This window comes from Podarcis raffonei, chromosome 1 (assembly GCF_027172205.1).
Source record: "Podarcis raffonei isolate rPodRaf1 chromosome 1, rPodRaf1.pri, whole genome shotgun sequence".
NCBI classification, from domain to species: domain Eukaryota; kingdom Metazoa; phylum Chordata; class Lepidosauria; order Squamata; family Lacertidae; genus Podarcis; species Podarcis raffonei.
The window spans coordinates 81,612,058-81,628,129 of NC_070602.1; the positions used below are offsets into that span (position 1 = coordinate 81,612,058).

Here is a 16,072-nt window from a genome sequence, read left to right on the forward strand (position 1 = left end):
AGGAGAAAAATGCCCTTAAGGATGGAGTGTGGAGAGTTAAAGTGGAGGAGGGAATAGGTTCAGCTCTCAGCACACACCTTCTGGTGTAAAAATCAGACCCTTCCGCCATTTAAATGTGAACAGGGCAGAATAAACCAGTATGGCTGTGCTTGGGGCTGCATTTCTCTCATCACTTACCCTAAATGCCTAAGCCTCACCCTAAATGCTTCACCCTCCCATTTAAACAAATGGGGTTTAAACACACATAATTCTGGCTGACTCATGCCCTTTATCAGCTGGTGTCTTTTAGCAGAAGCATAATCTGACTACTTTGACATAATTTGGGTAAAACTAATTGTTGGCAGGTACACCTGTATTAATCCAGGACATGCTAAAAGGAGGGGTATAAAAGCTAAGCCTACAATTGCAGAAAAGCAAGTGTGTTTTCCTAAAAAATAAAAAACTCAACAATTTGAGTTTTAAAAAACAAACAATTTTTAAAAACTCAACAACTTTAGGGGGTGTCCAGATTTTTACTTCTTGAAATGGCAACCCTATTGTATGGGGAAGGAGAGAACAGAAAGATTTATTATGGGACAGTGAATGACAAAACTGAAACATAAATTGACAATAGTGCTGATCTGGTCTGGATCGCTTGCTAATTGGTCACTAAAACTGCTATACACACTGAGGATACAGATGACTGGAAAGCAGGATAATTAGCTAAAATACATGTAATTTGCAGGCAAGGATATAAAGCCACTATAGAGATTATGTGAAGAATGCAAACTATTCATATTTAGGAATTACGTTTAATTCACTTATCTCTGTTTATAACTACAGTCTCAGGCAAATAAATATTTTTGACCGGGGATTTCCTTTTAAAAGAAAAAGTATTCAAAACAGAGGGTGACTATTTACTGAAGCAAGTTTCACAACTTGTTTTATACATGGGTGGTACAAAATTGGAAAGTTGGCAATTTCCCCAGAAAAAAACCTAGTTCAGAAGAGGACACTGAGTAAGATCTAGTTTATACACCACTACAACCTATATTTACCAGGGCTCTGCCCAGAACAAGGAACTGGGAAAAATAAAAGCTATTATTATAATGAAGTAAATGTTGTATACTTAATTTAGCAATTGTGTAGATTTTAGTTTAAACTTGAGTAAGCTAATCAAAACAAAAAAGCTCAAGGTGGGCTAGCTGGCACCCCGAAATATTTCTAAATCAGTGTGTTTTTCTCCTCCTTCCTTGTTAAACAAGTATTACCTTTGCATTGCAAAGTGAGAAAAGGATGATCAAATATTGAAGTACCCCAGGAGACAAATGCTGTGATAATTCTAGAGACTCAACCACTTAGTTGAGCTGGTTAGCAAAGAGATCATTTCTTCTTATCTGGTACCGGTAATTCCTTTCTCGTAGAGGACTTTAACATGTAGGGGGTGCTGCCCAATCCTGCTCACATTTTCAGACACACACACACACACACACACACACACACACACAGAGAGAGAGAGAGAGAGAGAGAGAGAGAGAGAGAGAGAGAGAGAGAAGCAGATGCAAATTGCCTTTCTCCAAGCGAATAAGGAAGACTGCAAGGTCTGAATTAGGGCAGTGACAAACTACAGTGACTACTGAATGTGTCTGCCCAAATGTTTTCAAAAGGGCGGTGGGGGGTGGGGGGTGGAATGCCAGAGCCAAAATGACCTTTGCCCCATGATTCCAAATAAATACCTGCACAAAAACAGGGCTGACTGACTTTTCACTTCTTCTTTTATTCCAGTCCTGCTTCCACACAGAAATAGGAGGCTAGGCCGTCTTGAAAGGTAAGGGTACATTGGTGCAAGAACCTGAGCTGAGTGAGTGCATGAAAGTTCTGGCCCAGTGCCTGGATGCAGTGCTCGGCTCAATGTGGGCCAATAAACTAAATTTAAATCCTGGCAAGATAGAAGCACTACGGATGAGACGTTCCCGTATCAGGGAGATAAGCCAGTTGGGGTGGAACTCGTTTTGAAGGAGCAGGTACACAGTACTCTTGCTCCAGCTCAGTCACTTGAGGTTCAGTGGTGAAGAATGCCTTTTACCAGCTTCAGCCAGTGTCCCCACCACAACCATTCCTGGATTGGGATAGGTTAGCTATGGTGGTTCAAAAGCACAGGTAACCTTGAGGATACCCATCTCTATTTATGTGAGGTAGATTCTGCAGCCTGGATGTTATACATCAGTGTTCCCCAACCTTGGGCCTCCAGCTGTTTTTGGACTACAACTCCCATCATCCCTCGCTAGCAAGACCAGTGGTCAAGGATGATGGGAATTGTAGTCCAAAAACAGCTGGAGGCCCAAGGTTGGGGAACACTGTTATACATTGTCAGGCGCCCACACCCAATAACACCTGTGACGAGGGACTTGCACTGGCTGTCAGTAAACAACCAAAGCTATCTTCAAGGACTTACTATTAGTACATAATAAAGCCCTGAACAACCCAAGGTCAGTGCACTTAAAATATCACCGCATCCCCTATACCCTTGCCCTGTCTTTGCGATCAGCCACTGAGGCAAGTCTGACTGCTCCTGGCAGTATAAGACTGTCCTCAACAAGCAACTGTGCTTGTTTGGTGGCACCAGGATTATCGAACTCTACCAAATGAAATCAAACGCCAGTTGTCTGTAATGAGTTTCAGGCGTCAACTTAAGGCTTTGTTATCTCAGCAAGCCTTCACATGAAAATAAATTATTATTCTTATAACGTTCATATCAGATGATTCATTTTGTTCACTTCCATTCCTTTAATGTATTTTGCTTTGATCTTATTAGTCATATTGTTTTGGTTTTAACTGAAGTATAGATACCACGTAGATATATGTTTATTGATTCTGTGGTATATAAAAGAATACCGAAGAAGAAGAAGAAGAAGAAGAAGAAGAAGAAGAAGAAGAAGAAGAAGAAGAAGAAGAAGAAGAAGAACAGCTCAACAAACAAAGCGGATCAAATATAAAAAAACAGATTTGCTACCTTTTGTTAATGGTTAAAATGCCAATGGAGAATAACTCATCATCAAACGATGTGCCACATCACTCCCAGAATCTGCAACTCCAAACAAAAGTGGATTTGTGGCACCAAGGTGATTTGGGGTTTCAATTTATGGAAAGCAGCCTCCACCACCCTGAGCAGTTCCAGAAATTGCTTCTGAGAGTAACAGCACCATGCAAAGTTGCACAAGGAACAGGTGCCTGGCACAGATGGCTGAACACTCTGGATTAGCAAGTGATCAAACAATGAAAAGGAAAGGATAAACCTGGATCATTTATTCTGTTGATTGTAGTTTAAGCCTGAATTACATGAAATGCTTTATAATTTAGCAGCAAATGCACTGTAGCAAGCACGTCACAAAAGAAAGGCGCTGCTGTGATTGGATTTTGTTCCATTAAAATGTCTGAAGAATTTATTGCTGGGGTGAAAGAAGGTGGGCATGAATTAATAAAGGCAACCAGCTTTCTATGGCTAACACCTGGATATTCCCCCCACTCCCTGTTTTGATCTCTTAAGAATTCCTTGCCTCCTTAGGCTTGAGCGAAGTAAATACCATGGATCAGGGAAGACCACACACACCATAACAAGGTATTTCAGGCAGAAAGGGCATTTTCTGAAGAAATTATGTGGGGAGGTGGACTCTTAAGAAATAATCAGGCAATACAATGGAGAAGCCTGTTACAAGCTAAACCGCAGTACCGCTAGTGCAAACCCTATAATTTATTATAATCCATCACAAGAAGGGGAAGGAACGAGCATGGGGGGGGGGGTTTGCTGGAATTTCAGCATCTGGCTCCATCCATCAACCTTGTGGGAAAATCCTCCCGCCACTCCCTGGGTCATTCTGAATCAGGCCTTCAGCCTCCCATTCAACAAGGGAAGAAAAGGGACAATAGCTATTCAAGACCTTGCCAGGGTCACAACCCCTCTACCATCAGAACTCCTTAATGACCCTAAACAACAACATTCATAGCAACTGGAGAGGGAGAGGAGGGGAGACAGGCAGAACAATCGCTCATTCAGTCTGGGGTGTGAGGGGACTTCTGCCCACCCTCCTCAGAGGCAGCTTCTCAACAGGATATTGACAGCATTCCCCTTTCTCAAGGAGCCAGTAGATCTTTGGCTGCCAAAAACCGGCCTGGTATCCTAACCTTAAAAAAGATCTGAACAACCCCACTCACATTTAATGGGATCTGGCCTATGTTCACATGCATAATTACTCCAGTTTTAATGGATTTTTAATGCACTTTTGTGTCTATCTGTTCTCAATCAGAGGAGTTTAAAGAGCACCGGGAACAGAATTACACCTTGTCCTTGAAAGAGTATGTTCTCCCTCCCCCCCCCACCTGAAGTGTCAGTCCAGGTAAATATTAGTGTGCCTTCCATTAGTCATGGCAAAAAATGATGAAGACTTCACACATTACGGGGGGGGGGGAGAGGATTGTACCTGAATACTGTGTGTACCCACAGTGCTCCTTGAAATATGTGAAAGGCAACCTTATTTCCTCACCCTGTGTCTATGCAGTATGCACACAATGCAAGGAGTGGTAACCAACCCCAGAGCCTGGCAGGATGCACACTTAGTAAAATAGAGAAGAGTAGTCCTAAAGTGTGGAATAGGAATTCTAATTTGTATTAGTGACTGTATTTATTCTGCAGTAATTAATTTAGAACGGACTAAGTCTGGAGTACCGTAATTACATATATTCAATTCATGGAGGATAAAACCATCAATGGCTATGAGTCCTGGTGGCAATTTTGCCTCTAGTAACACACTCAGGTGCTGGGGACCATGAGCAAGACAGTGCTGTTGAGTTCATATCCTCCTTTTTGGGTTTCCCATAGAAGCTGCTTGATACAGAATCTGTTCATTGGTTCATCTAGCCCTGTGCTATCTGGAAATGCCAGGGATCAAACACAAGACCTTCTGCATGCAAAGCAGATGTCCTGCCACTGGGATACAGCCCTTCTCAAGCAGCGGCATCTTGTTGGCAACAGCGAGAACAAAAAGCTGAACTAGAGAGGTCTTTGGCCTGATCCAACTTGGTTCTTCTTAATGTTAGTATTGTCTTGTGAACAGTCCCTGAAAAGAGCAAAAAGCACTGGGGTGGTTGGGATGGGGACCAGACCATGAAGCTGTTACAGCTCCCACCTCACTCCTGAGAAGACTTTAGTTCGAATAAGGTGGACTGCTGGAAATGGCCTCTGTATGATGACTTACTACCCATCATGGCTGGATTCTGTACTGCTGCTGCTATAACAGGGACACGCCAGATGAGGAGGAACAGAGAAAGGGAGAGCAGTGCTAACAGAGATATGAAGGCCTGGGAAATTTTCTCCTCCTGTTCATTTCCCCCCAAACTGGGGGGGGGGCATAGAAAAATAGGTGGAAAATTGGGTTCCCCTCCCATTTTTATGTACGCTGCCACAAGCCTTCACATGTCTAGCGCTGCACCTTATAGCAGCAACTTATTGGACAAGTATTCACAGTAAGAATTGTTTCAAGCAGTCTTAACATGACTGCTCATCAAACTTATGAGCCCACGCTTACTGGAATTTATGGGATTTATATTTCTTTCTTTAAAAATTCAAAATATTTGCTACCCACACTTCATCAAAAGATGCCACGATGGAGCACAGGAGTGTGAATAAAAAATAATTCACACAAAACATATACACACAATTTAAATCCAACATGTAAATGTAGCAAAATATTGGAAAACAAAAACAAATTAAACCCAAACAGCTAAAGAGCAAACCAGAAAGAAAGAAAAAAGTATCTGAAATGCTAAAACACTTCTCTTGGTGCTTAAAAGCTTGTAGTCTCTTTCTCATACACATGCAGAGCAAAACCCACCATGCTCTTTAATGCTTTTACCCAAGTCTCTTGCTGCCTCCTTATTCAAATATTTTTTGAATTCAAATATTTTTTGAAGTATAGGATGCAGGGGTTATGTTCTTTATTCAGACCTGGAAAGCAAGCTAGATGATGAACTGTACTATATAATTCATCAGACCTAGTGCAATGTGTTGAATCAACCAGGGTTCAAATATGAACTCAACCATGGCTTTATAGGACACCTGAAAGGCACTGTGGATAGACTTGTCTGTCTTAACCAGGGAGATGTGGGTTCAAGTCCCCACTCAGTCATGAAACGTAATAGGTGACTTCACCTAAGGCTGCTGTGAGAATAAAATGAGGTACCTTTAATAAGATATGTCTTTGATATGTCCCTCAGGACATGGTCTTACATCTGGATTCACTCATGCAATGCATTTAATTGGTCATGTGTGGGAAATTCTGCCTGCACTAATTCTCCTCCCATCCACTGTTGACATGGCCACTGTAACCCCCATCTGTAAAATGGGAGGAATAACAAATTCACAAGTGAGTTGAAGTCCTACAAAACACCCTGAATATCAAAAGTGAAATATAAGGACAAAGGAATGAGTCTCTAGATAAAATTCTAAACATAATGGGCAGAAATCCTTTACTGTTTTTTCCTCAGGCAAATGAATGCCTCCCCTAACTGCAGAGACCCTGCTAGATTTGAAGGAAACTTTTGTTTATTTGTTGGTATTCTTCTTCAGCCTTTCCTTTTCCAAGAGCAAAGCAAACATTAATCTCTGCCTGTCTCAGAGCTGACAAAGGCCTATAGACAGGCCGGCAGCCTGCCTGGCCCACTTTCTTTCCTGACCCACTGGTTCTAGCGCCAAGATGGGACGAGCTTAGACTTCAAAATTAGTTTGACTTTGCTTCAGCAAAATTCAGCGAGGGAGGTGGAAGGACAGGCAGACACATGGCTCTTATCACCGTGGCAACCACTCAAAGAGGAGAAGGACAGTGCTTTTATTCAAGAGGAAGGGAGTGAGTTCAGGGAAGGGGTGGGGAGTGAGGGAGCCCAGGCCACCACCACACAGACAAGAGGTGGCCTGCATGCTAATGGCTCGGGAGCAAAAGCACACCCTGCAGTGCTAACTCCTTCAGTAGTAATTGCATCACAATGTTCGGCCCACATCCGCCATGCTGAGGAATGGAGTGGCCAGAATGCTAGTTTTAGAGGCACCATCCACATCTATACAAATGTACAGATATGCACAACCAAATTCTGCAGATGATCCATCAATATCAGTGCAATTGTTGCATCCTTCACAATTTTCCTTTATCAGGATGGCAAAAGCTCTGCCTATAAATTCCTATGTGTGTGTGTGTAAACACTATAACTTGGGCATTAAAGTGCCCAATGAAATTGATCAGCCACAACTGGCGGACAAACTCTCTCTAACTATCTCTTCACGCAATGCATACTCAGCTTACAAAGTTCATTTCCACATGGTTTACGGATGGTCACCAAACACCAATTCCTTTTTTAAATGGGCGAGCTGAATTCATGGAGGATAGGATAAGATCACCATAGGCAAATGGTACCGCACACACCTCTCTCAAGTCAACGTGCATAGGATCAAATACTTGCCATGTTATTTTGGTGCCAGAGACACAAAATCCAAAAGTGCCACTCCTTGAGAGTAAAAATATGTTGATTCAAATTGAATAGCTTAACAAGTTTCTGTCCCTTTTATGACACTAAAATTCAGCTGCCTGGGGCAGCTGCCTCTCTCTGCTTAACGGTAGGACTGCCCCTGACAGACATAGCAATCTCTCACAAGTTCACAGTGTAAGCTTTCCCATAGCATCTGGCTAGTGCACAGAATGCTCAGCTAGATTATTTTTTGTCTTGCAAGGCCAGACCATTCTCATGTTTTGACAGGTTCTGGGCACTCAAACACGGCAACTCCTGAACCAGGATATTAGGGGTGGCTAGCCTGTGGCTCTCCAGATGTTGCTGGACTCCAACTCCCAACAGCTCCAGCCAGCATGGCCAATAGTCAGGGATGATGAGAACTGTAGTTCAGAAACATCTGGCATGCTGAAGGTTAGCTATCCCTTCAGTTGATGAATATCTGATAATTCAGGCAATAAGTTTAACCTTACAAGTCTGTTTCACAATCGACAGGTGGAAAGCCACAATCAAGACTTTGCCTGTTGCCTTGCTTTGCTACTGCCTTTGCCTCAGCATCCATCTGCTGCTCACTGATAGTTCCTTATGACATGATATATGTGTGCTGATATGCGTGAATATGTTGCATCAAAATGGCAGCTGAAGGGGTGCTGGGAGCCACAGCAAGCAGTAGGCATGCAAGACAGGTAATAGCTCTTTTACTGAGTGTCCAAGGCAGTACATCTTCATTACCTTGTTAATCCTTCTACCAGCTCTGTAAACGTGGGCAGGCCATATTAACACTCCTTCTAACAATCCTGTTACGTGCCATATTAATTAGCAAGACTAAATAAAGAATACTAAAAGCCTGAAGGAAGAAAGCTCTTTTGGAAGGAGTTCCACAACCAGTGTCCCACAACTAAAAAGGCCCTGGATGGACTAAAACTGTCCAGCTTCGGCTGACGTTGATATATGAATCAGGAATACCCACTCCATAGTTCACACTCTTAACTCGCTCTACCACTTGCTATACCACTAGTATAGCAGAGCTAGATTTCCAGACTGGGGTTCCTAACATATGCACTCCAGGCAGCTATTGCACTGCTCCGAGCAGCACACAAACGGTCCCATAAGTCTTCTGTGCTCCTAACACTTTATCCACACACCAAACATTCTTTATGTGGGTGCCCATATTTCATGCAGAGAGGAAGAAAGCATGCATCAAGGCTCTGAGATGAATTTCATTTCACAGTTGTGAGGTAACTTCAGCTCCACAGGGATGAATGCCTCCACTTCACAGCCTGCCTTCAAGGCCGGGCTTCAAAGGGTACAGCAGAAGAAGGCAACTAGGCCTTATCGTGGAAAGGCCCCAGAATACTCAACTCTCATGATTCCAGAGGGGAAATAAAGCATTATTGGGTGGATGGGTGCATTTTTGGCCCCTGGGTGGGGGGTACATATAGCAATGGGAGGACGCTTAGGTAGGTGGGGTGTCACAACTGTTTGGTGGGCTGGGAGGAGCATGATTTACATAGCACTCCCAAACCCTGGCAGGAAAGTATTTGTGGCAGTAAATTCTGTGGCAGGGCAGCGTGGGCACCTGAAACAAGCCATACAGATGGTGTGTGAAGGCGAAATGTTACTTGCAGGATGCCCAGATAAGATCTAGAACCATTTTAGTCATGCTAGTTGACAACCTTCAGCAGGAGACAAATGGAGGGAGTGTGTCCCTGTTGAACCTTGCAGACTTTTCTTCAGCTTTCAGAACCATCTCCCATGGTATCCTTCCAGACTGCCTGAGAGGCATCTGCTTCTAACAGATAGGCTGGTAGCTGAAGGGGGTGACAGGAAATTGCAGCTCCAACCTTATGGGAATTAACCTGTGGAGTGCCACACCTTTCAAAATCAAACTATTGGGAGAAGTAGGCCAATGACCTCCAGTAATCTTCTTTTGTAGCCCAGGAAGGCAATTGATTCTTCAAACTGTCTCTGGAGTTAATAGTGGGCTGAATGGGGGATAATAAACTAAAGCTTAATCCATGTAAGTTAATGGATTGGTTGATCTAGTACTGGGGTGGGGAATCATTTTCCACCTGAGGCTATGCTCTCTCAGGACCAAACTTGTAGGTCCTTGAGGGCACACTTGCATTGCCAGTGTGCCCCCAAAGCACACTAGGTCAGTGTTGGCACAAGCTCAGCACACACACACTGTTTGAACATACATATATGCACACAAACACATACATACATACACAAATTTTTGCTCTCACCCCCCCCCACAGCAGTTGGGCTTGGGGGGGGGGAAGCATTCTAGCTTTTTCCAAGACTAATTGGCAAAGGAGGGAGGGCTTTGATCTTCATGGAGACTGCAGATGGGAAAGTGTTAACCCTTCATTCTCCAGCTACGACCTGTCCCCCAACCCACACACAAACGTATACACTGCATTTGGCCTTGAAAGCCTTCTGTGGGAAACTGTTTTCAAGCCTAACTGATGCTGGAGTAGTCTGTGGGCTAGATAGGAAGGCCCCGCAAATCGTAGCGAGGATGTGGGCTTCCAGTTCCTCACCTGGGATTCACATGTCTAAATGAAGTAAGAGAAGTGATATCATGCAAGTGTTCTGGAAGGCAGTTCCTAGCATACAGGGCACCAAGAAAGAAAGGGCAGAGTGGAAGTCCTTCAGATAGTTACTAGTGATGCTGTTGTAGGAATGATTATCACAGTCATGGATGTACTGGGGATGTATATTCTCCACAGTGCATTAAAGCTCAGCTTGAGAGTCCCTACTATGAAGACTACACGTATCTATTTGTAATGATACCCTCTGTGTGGTCCTAGGGAGGCCTGGGCCGTCAGCTTCTTACCTGTGTTCAAAAGGATAGAATCACAGAATTGTACAAAGCATACAAGACAGGTGGTCATCCAGCCTCAACTTAAAACCTCCAATGTGAAGGAGAGTCTACAACCTCTTGTGGGAGTCTGTGCCACTGTGTCAACCAACTCTTAGCGTCAGAAACTGTTTAGTCAGAATCTCCTTTCATAACTTGGGTACCTGCTCTTTAGAGTGACTGTGAAGTTATTTAAGTCTTAAGCTACTTGTTTTTGTGTTTAAACTGATTTTCATTTGTTTATTGTATTTTCCTATCTGTTTTATATCTGTAAGATGCTTTAGAAACCATTTTTGCTAGGAAAGAGGGATAAAGGCAATAATGTATGTCCGAAGAACTGGGCCTCTGCCTACAAAAGCTTAGGCCACAATATATACAGTATGTGCCATTTGTTAAGGCAGCCTTTACCAACCTGCCACCCTCCAAAGGTTTGGGACTGCAATGCCTAGCAGCTGATGGCAGTCCAACACATCTGGAGGGCACCTGGTTGGCAAAGGTTGCTTTAAGGTGTTAGAGGACTCCACTGATTTTGATTCTCTTCATACTGTCATTTTTTTAAATAAAAAAATATCACTTTTATTTTAAAATAAACTGAAGGTAAAATATACTTAGAGATGATGGGGGCGGGGAAAACGCTCCTTCAAAATGACAGACCAGATACAGGGTTTGCTTAAGCCCTGGAGCGAGCAGATCAAATGGCCATAGGATGCTGGTTTATTACATTTTCAGAGCTCTCTTGAATGGAATATTTAGAAATATTTCCAGCTTCTCAGCACCCAAAGTTAGAAAACTGACTGTAGATCTCTTGCAGTGTCCCCCTTGCCCTCAGATGAGCTGTAAGCCTCCTTCTCTCGTCCTTCTTCTGTTCAGTTAGAGCATCCTTCCCTAAAATATTCCTGTTCAATTCCTCTGTCTTGCTTTCAACATCTCTTCCTCCCTCATCTAGCTTCAGTCTATCCAAAATGCAGTCTGCTGCACCAGAAGGGGAGGCTCTCATTCCTATGCACTGTGGTGGCCTGATTCACCTGTTATCTCCTCCCAGCTCTCCTCCTGATCCAATAGCTTTACCTCTTCTTGACGTGAGCTCACTGGCAGTAGCAAACCGGGATTCCCAGCCAAGGAGGCTGATGGCTTTCCCAGGGTATTTTCCTCTTGTCAGCAAAGACAGCACTCAGTCTCTCTCTCTCTCTCCACACCTACAATTGATTTCCCCCCCCTTCAATCACGAGACTGCAATTGCATCACTGAAGGTATTTCAAGAACATTTTAACTAGCGGCATTCAGCCCCTCCGGTAAATCCTTTGATCAAGGTGCTTATAAAGGGGGGGGGCGGAGAGCAAGAGCAGCAGCAGCAACACCCACATCTCAACCAACGTTTCCAAACCCTGCCAATCAGCAGGACTTTATTCGGTTTGCTATTCAATATCACACTACTATTCCAGCCTTGTGGGTCCCCCCCCAACCCTAGCTGACAGAAGAAAACTGAAAGAAAGCAGACAACTGACAGAAAATGGAAATAACTTCCATTTTTCACACACGAGTTCTAAAGGTTAGCATATATCCTTGATGAATGTCCCTAAACATTTATTTTGGTCAGAACCAGTAGTAAACATCCATCCACTCAGAGCCATATGAGTTGTTGTTTTTTCCAAGACTCCAGGGTGAAGGAGGAGTAGAAAACCCTCAGGGTGCAAACACAGTTTCATTTCACTCGGATTTGTTGCTACTCTTTAACAACCTTTTAATCATCCTGGGTAAGTAAACCACTATCTGTCACTGCCTGTCAATCCACAATTACAGGGGAAGTGGGATATTCTAAACTGCATTAGTTTAGAGGGGGGGTTAACTGACTCCAGACCACTTAAAATGCAGTGCAAAGATTTTGAGTACAGTGAACATAATATTTCTTCACGATTCCTGGGGAATGGCTATTATGAAATTCTGGTTTTCCTTGTTGCTCGGTCTTGCTCTGACCCAGTACCTAAAAAGTTCCAATATATCCCATATTATTCTCCCAATCTTCACACTATCTTCCCTGGACCTAGGTGATCCAACTATGTTTCCTCTCTGTTCTGAGGCACACGCAAGTCCAATTCTATGCATTTTTACGCAGGACTAAATCCCACTGAGCCCAATGGAGTTTACTCCCAAGTAAACTCCCCCCAATACTGCCTGTGGCCCAGAAAGCCCTTGCCACCCCGCAGTCGCACACTTGCTTTTCCTTTGCAGGTATGCAAGCGCTTGGGAGTTCATGAAGGCTAAGCAAGGCACCTGAGACCAACTAGCAACGGCACTTTCGGCTGTGAATATGACTGGGCTGCGCAGGCAGTTCCCAAACTTGCACTCGCGTTAATCCAAAGTACAAGGTTTGCCCAGGTTAAAGAGGAACTCCGAAGACATCCAGGTGGCCGAGAAACCCTTAGATGAGCTCCCTCGTCTCATTTCTGCCTTCGCAGTCGCCAGGCGGGTTAGGGACCTCTGCCACGCCAGCGTACCGCGCGCACCCACCTCGGGCGACTCCTTCTCCAGCCTCCCCATCGGTTCCTCTCTTACGCCGCCTTCCCCTCCCGCGCCAATCGAGGGGCTGATCCCACCACGGATCTCCACCTAGATTACTTTGGACACCACGTCTCTCGATCCCAGGGGTTCGATCCCCGGTGTGGCCTTTTGTCAGGCAAGGGAGGGAGAGGTAGGACCGGCCGGGGAAGGGAAAGGGAGGCGAGGACCGGCTCCCGGGCCACGCGGTGGGGTGGGCGCTCCAGGCCACGCCGGGGCACACTCACCCGTGTCCTGGCGGAACTGGTGCATGGACTGCAGGTCGATGATATAAGGCGACAGGCGGTTGTCCACCTGGCCTAGGACGACGCTTCCCCCGACTCTCGGCCCGGATCGGATCACCGCCTCGATGTGGTGGCTCACGGCGGGGCTGTAGGGTCTCCAGCGCCCGTGTTCGTTCAGCCATTCCCAAACCACCACGGCCGAAGCCAGCAGCATATTGGTGGCGGTCTCCTGCAAGCAAGCAAGCTCTCCCGATCCCAAGCGGCGCCCGGAGGAGCCCCTTTTCGCCCGGTCAGCGTCCGATCGGTCTCATCTACCCCCTTTAAACTCTGCAACGTCACGGCCACTAGCTGGCTGGCTGCTTCTTGGATCAGTTCCAGATCTTGCTCTTGTCAAATCTCTCCCTTTCTCTCCCTGGCAGCGAAGAGCTGGGCTTTGCGGGGTTCACAAGCGCCTCGATTCTGCTCGCTTCATGCACCTTTTTAAAAAAGGCTTCTAAAGCTCTCATCCCACCCACTTGAAGACTCTTGCTTCACTGCCTATAAAAATGCATGCATTTAAAAAATAACAAGGATCCATCCACTCAGCGAGCTGGAAAAGCAGGTTCCGTCATTTGCTCTGTAAAGTGGCTCCGAGGGGAATTTCTCACTATCTTTACAGCGAAAGGAGGGTGACTCAGTTACACCAGTTGCATCTCCTCCTCCTGTTTTCCTCTCTGCAGCTGCACGGGGGATCCTTCTCAGCGAGCCCTTCTCGGAATTTCATGCTCTAGTTTTCCCCCTCCTCCTCCTCCTCCCCGTGCACTAGATGCAGCAATCGCTCCAGCTCCACCTCCCTGTTGCTTTTCTGCCTGCCTCCTTTCTACGAGGAATCCGGGTGAGTGGGATTTTCTCGGCACAGCAGGAGAAATGCAAGCCTCCACCAGACGCGATGCCCGCTTTCCACAGCGGAGAAACAATCACCCATTGCACGGCACGGGCACTTCACTCCTGCCTATTGCAACCCGCAGCCTCTCCCGCTACAACTTCCCTGCCTTAGCAAGGTTTTGGAGTAGGAGCCGCAGCACGAGCTCCCCGGGAACGCGACGTCTCGAGCGCGCGAGCTCCCTCCTCCTCCTCCTCCTCCTCCTCTCACCACCATTACCTCATGCTCGGCCCCCCGCCCCTAAGCCCACCCCTCTGGCCAGCATCAGGGCGCCATCTGCTGACCGTAGAAAACGAAGCAGCGGCAGGAGGGACTGAACCATCGCACGCAAAACAGGGGGGTGGCACTTGCCACCACGAGCAAGCAGAAGAGGAAGGGAAAAGCAAGAGAACGTGCATGCGAGGAAAGGCCCGTCTGCAGAATCGCCCGTGCCATTGCTTTCCAGCCAGGCCCGCTGATTTGCCACAGCTCCTCACTGCAGCCTCTAGTGCCCTCCAGCATTTGCAGAGAGGAAAATTAGGTGAAGCAGTTGGATGTGAGAGTAGTTCCTTCACAGCTGAGATCAGAGGCGGCAGTGGCGACGAAGCATTCCTTTGGGTCATTCCCTGTTAAATAATTTTGTAACTTTAAAATGCAACGTTAGTCCTCTCTCCTAAAAAGCACAGCTTTCTGATATTTTCCAGGGGCGTAGCTGTGGCACCTTAAAGACCATTGCGGCATAAGCCTTCAAACGTGTTATCCTGAGTTACAGGGACATATGTACGCTATAACTCAGGATTCACACATCTGATGAAATGGAGTGTAGTCCATTTGCTTATGCCATGATAAATTTGTTAATTTTTAAGGATGCCACAATGTTCGTTTTAAATATGACAATTCTACCTTTTTCTAATCTATCTTGCTAGTGTAGAAGCCAATTCCAATTTTTAAAAAAAACAACCACCTGTGGTCATTGCTTAGAGGCTGGATCAAAGCAAATCAAGGAAGCTAAAAATTCTGGTGGCCATATTAGTATGATCTAGAAATATTTTATTTGGAATTATGTCAAAAGCTCTTTTCCGTGTACAAAGTGCTTTACACATCCTATTTTTAACTTCACATCAAGTGTTTGAAGTCAGTTAGGCTGTACAGTGGTACCTCTGGATGCGAATGGGATCCATTCTGGAGCCCCGTTCGCATCCTGAAGAGAACGCAACCCACATCTGTGTGTGTTTGCGGGTTGCGATTCGCCGCTTCTGCACATGTGCGTGACGTCATTTTGAGCGTCTGTGCATGTGCAAGTGGCGAAACCCAGAAGTAACATGTTCTGTTACTTCCAGGTCACCGTGGAGCACAACCCGGAAATGCTCAACCTGAAGCAACTTTAACCTGAGGTATGACTGTATCATTAAGTATGAATTCAGTGCATGCCTGAATCTAATATATACATGTGGCCAGGATATCTGTTAATGGTCACTGATTGCTTTACCTGAGCAGCCTGGCCATTCTTTTGTGAGGGTAAATACTTTAATTCCTGAAACCAGGTCACAGGCTCGCTCTATTCATACACAAATACGCCCTTAAGACAGGTAAGCAAAAGACAACAGAGAGGCTTTCCTGTTTCCTTCCTCCTTGCAGAGAAATATTTGAGGTCAATTTGGGAGTCAAAATGGTTTGGGAGTCAAAATGGCTTCAGACTGCTCTCCTGTACTATTTCAGACATGTGGTTTATGTACTTATGTATCTGTTCGCCTTGTTTATTTTGTATTTGGGACCTTAGAATTCTTATAACACATGTTTCTTTATTATAGATATTTCCCTGCTTCCCACCAGCAGTAGTCAATATGGAGCAGGAGGGAAGGGGAACTCATTATCTGATGATTTCATGTTGTAGGCAAAACCACGAACTACAGGGAAAGGAGGGGAAAAACAAGAGAAGGAAAGTGTTTTCCCATCACAGCCATAATCCAGCATCTTACCTGAAAATGTTTGGAT

General features: G+C 45.2%; 1 protein-coding gene across 1 annotated transcript in view; it reads right to left on the minus strand.

The window, feature by feature from the left end:
• The window catches only part of DTX4 (deltex E3 ubiquitin ligase 4), a 38,044-nt gene extending 23,748 nt beyond the window's left edge, over window positions 1-14,296 (minus strand). The window contains exon 1 of the mRNA XM_053397886.1: window positions 13,180-14,296. Within this exon, the coding sequence (XP_053253861.1) occupies window positions 13,180-13,390 (211 nt within the window). The 5' untranslated portion in view covers window positions 13,391-14,296. The remainder of the gene's footprint in view (window positions 1-13,179) is intronic.
• Between the last annotated feature and the right edge of the window lie 1,776 nt (window positions 14,297-16,072).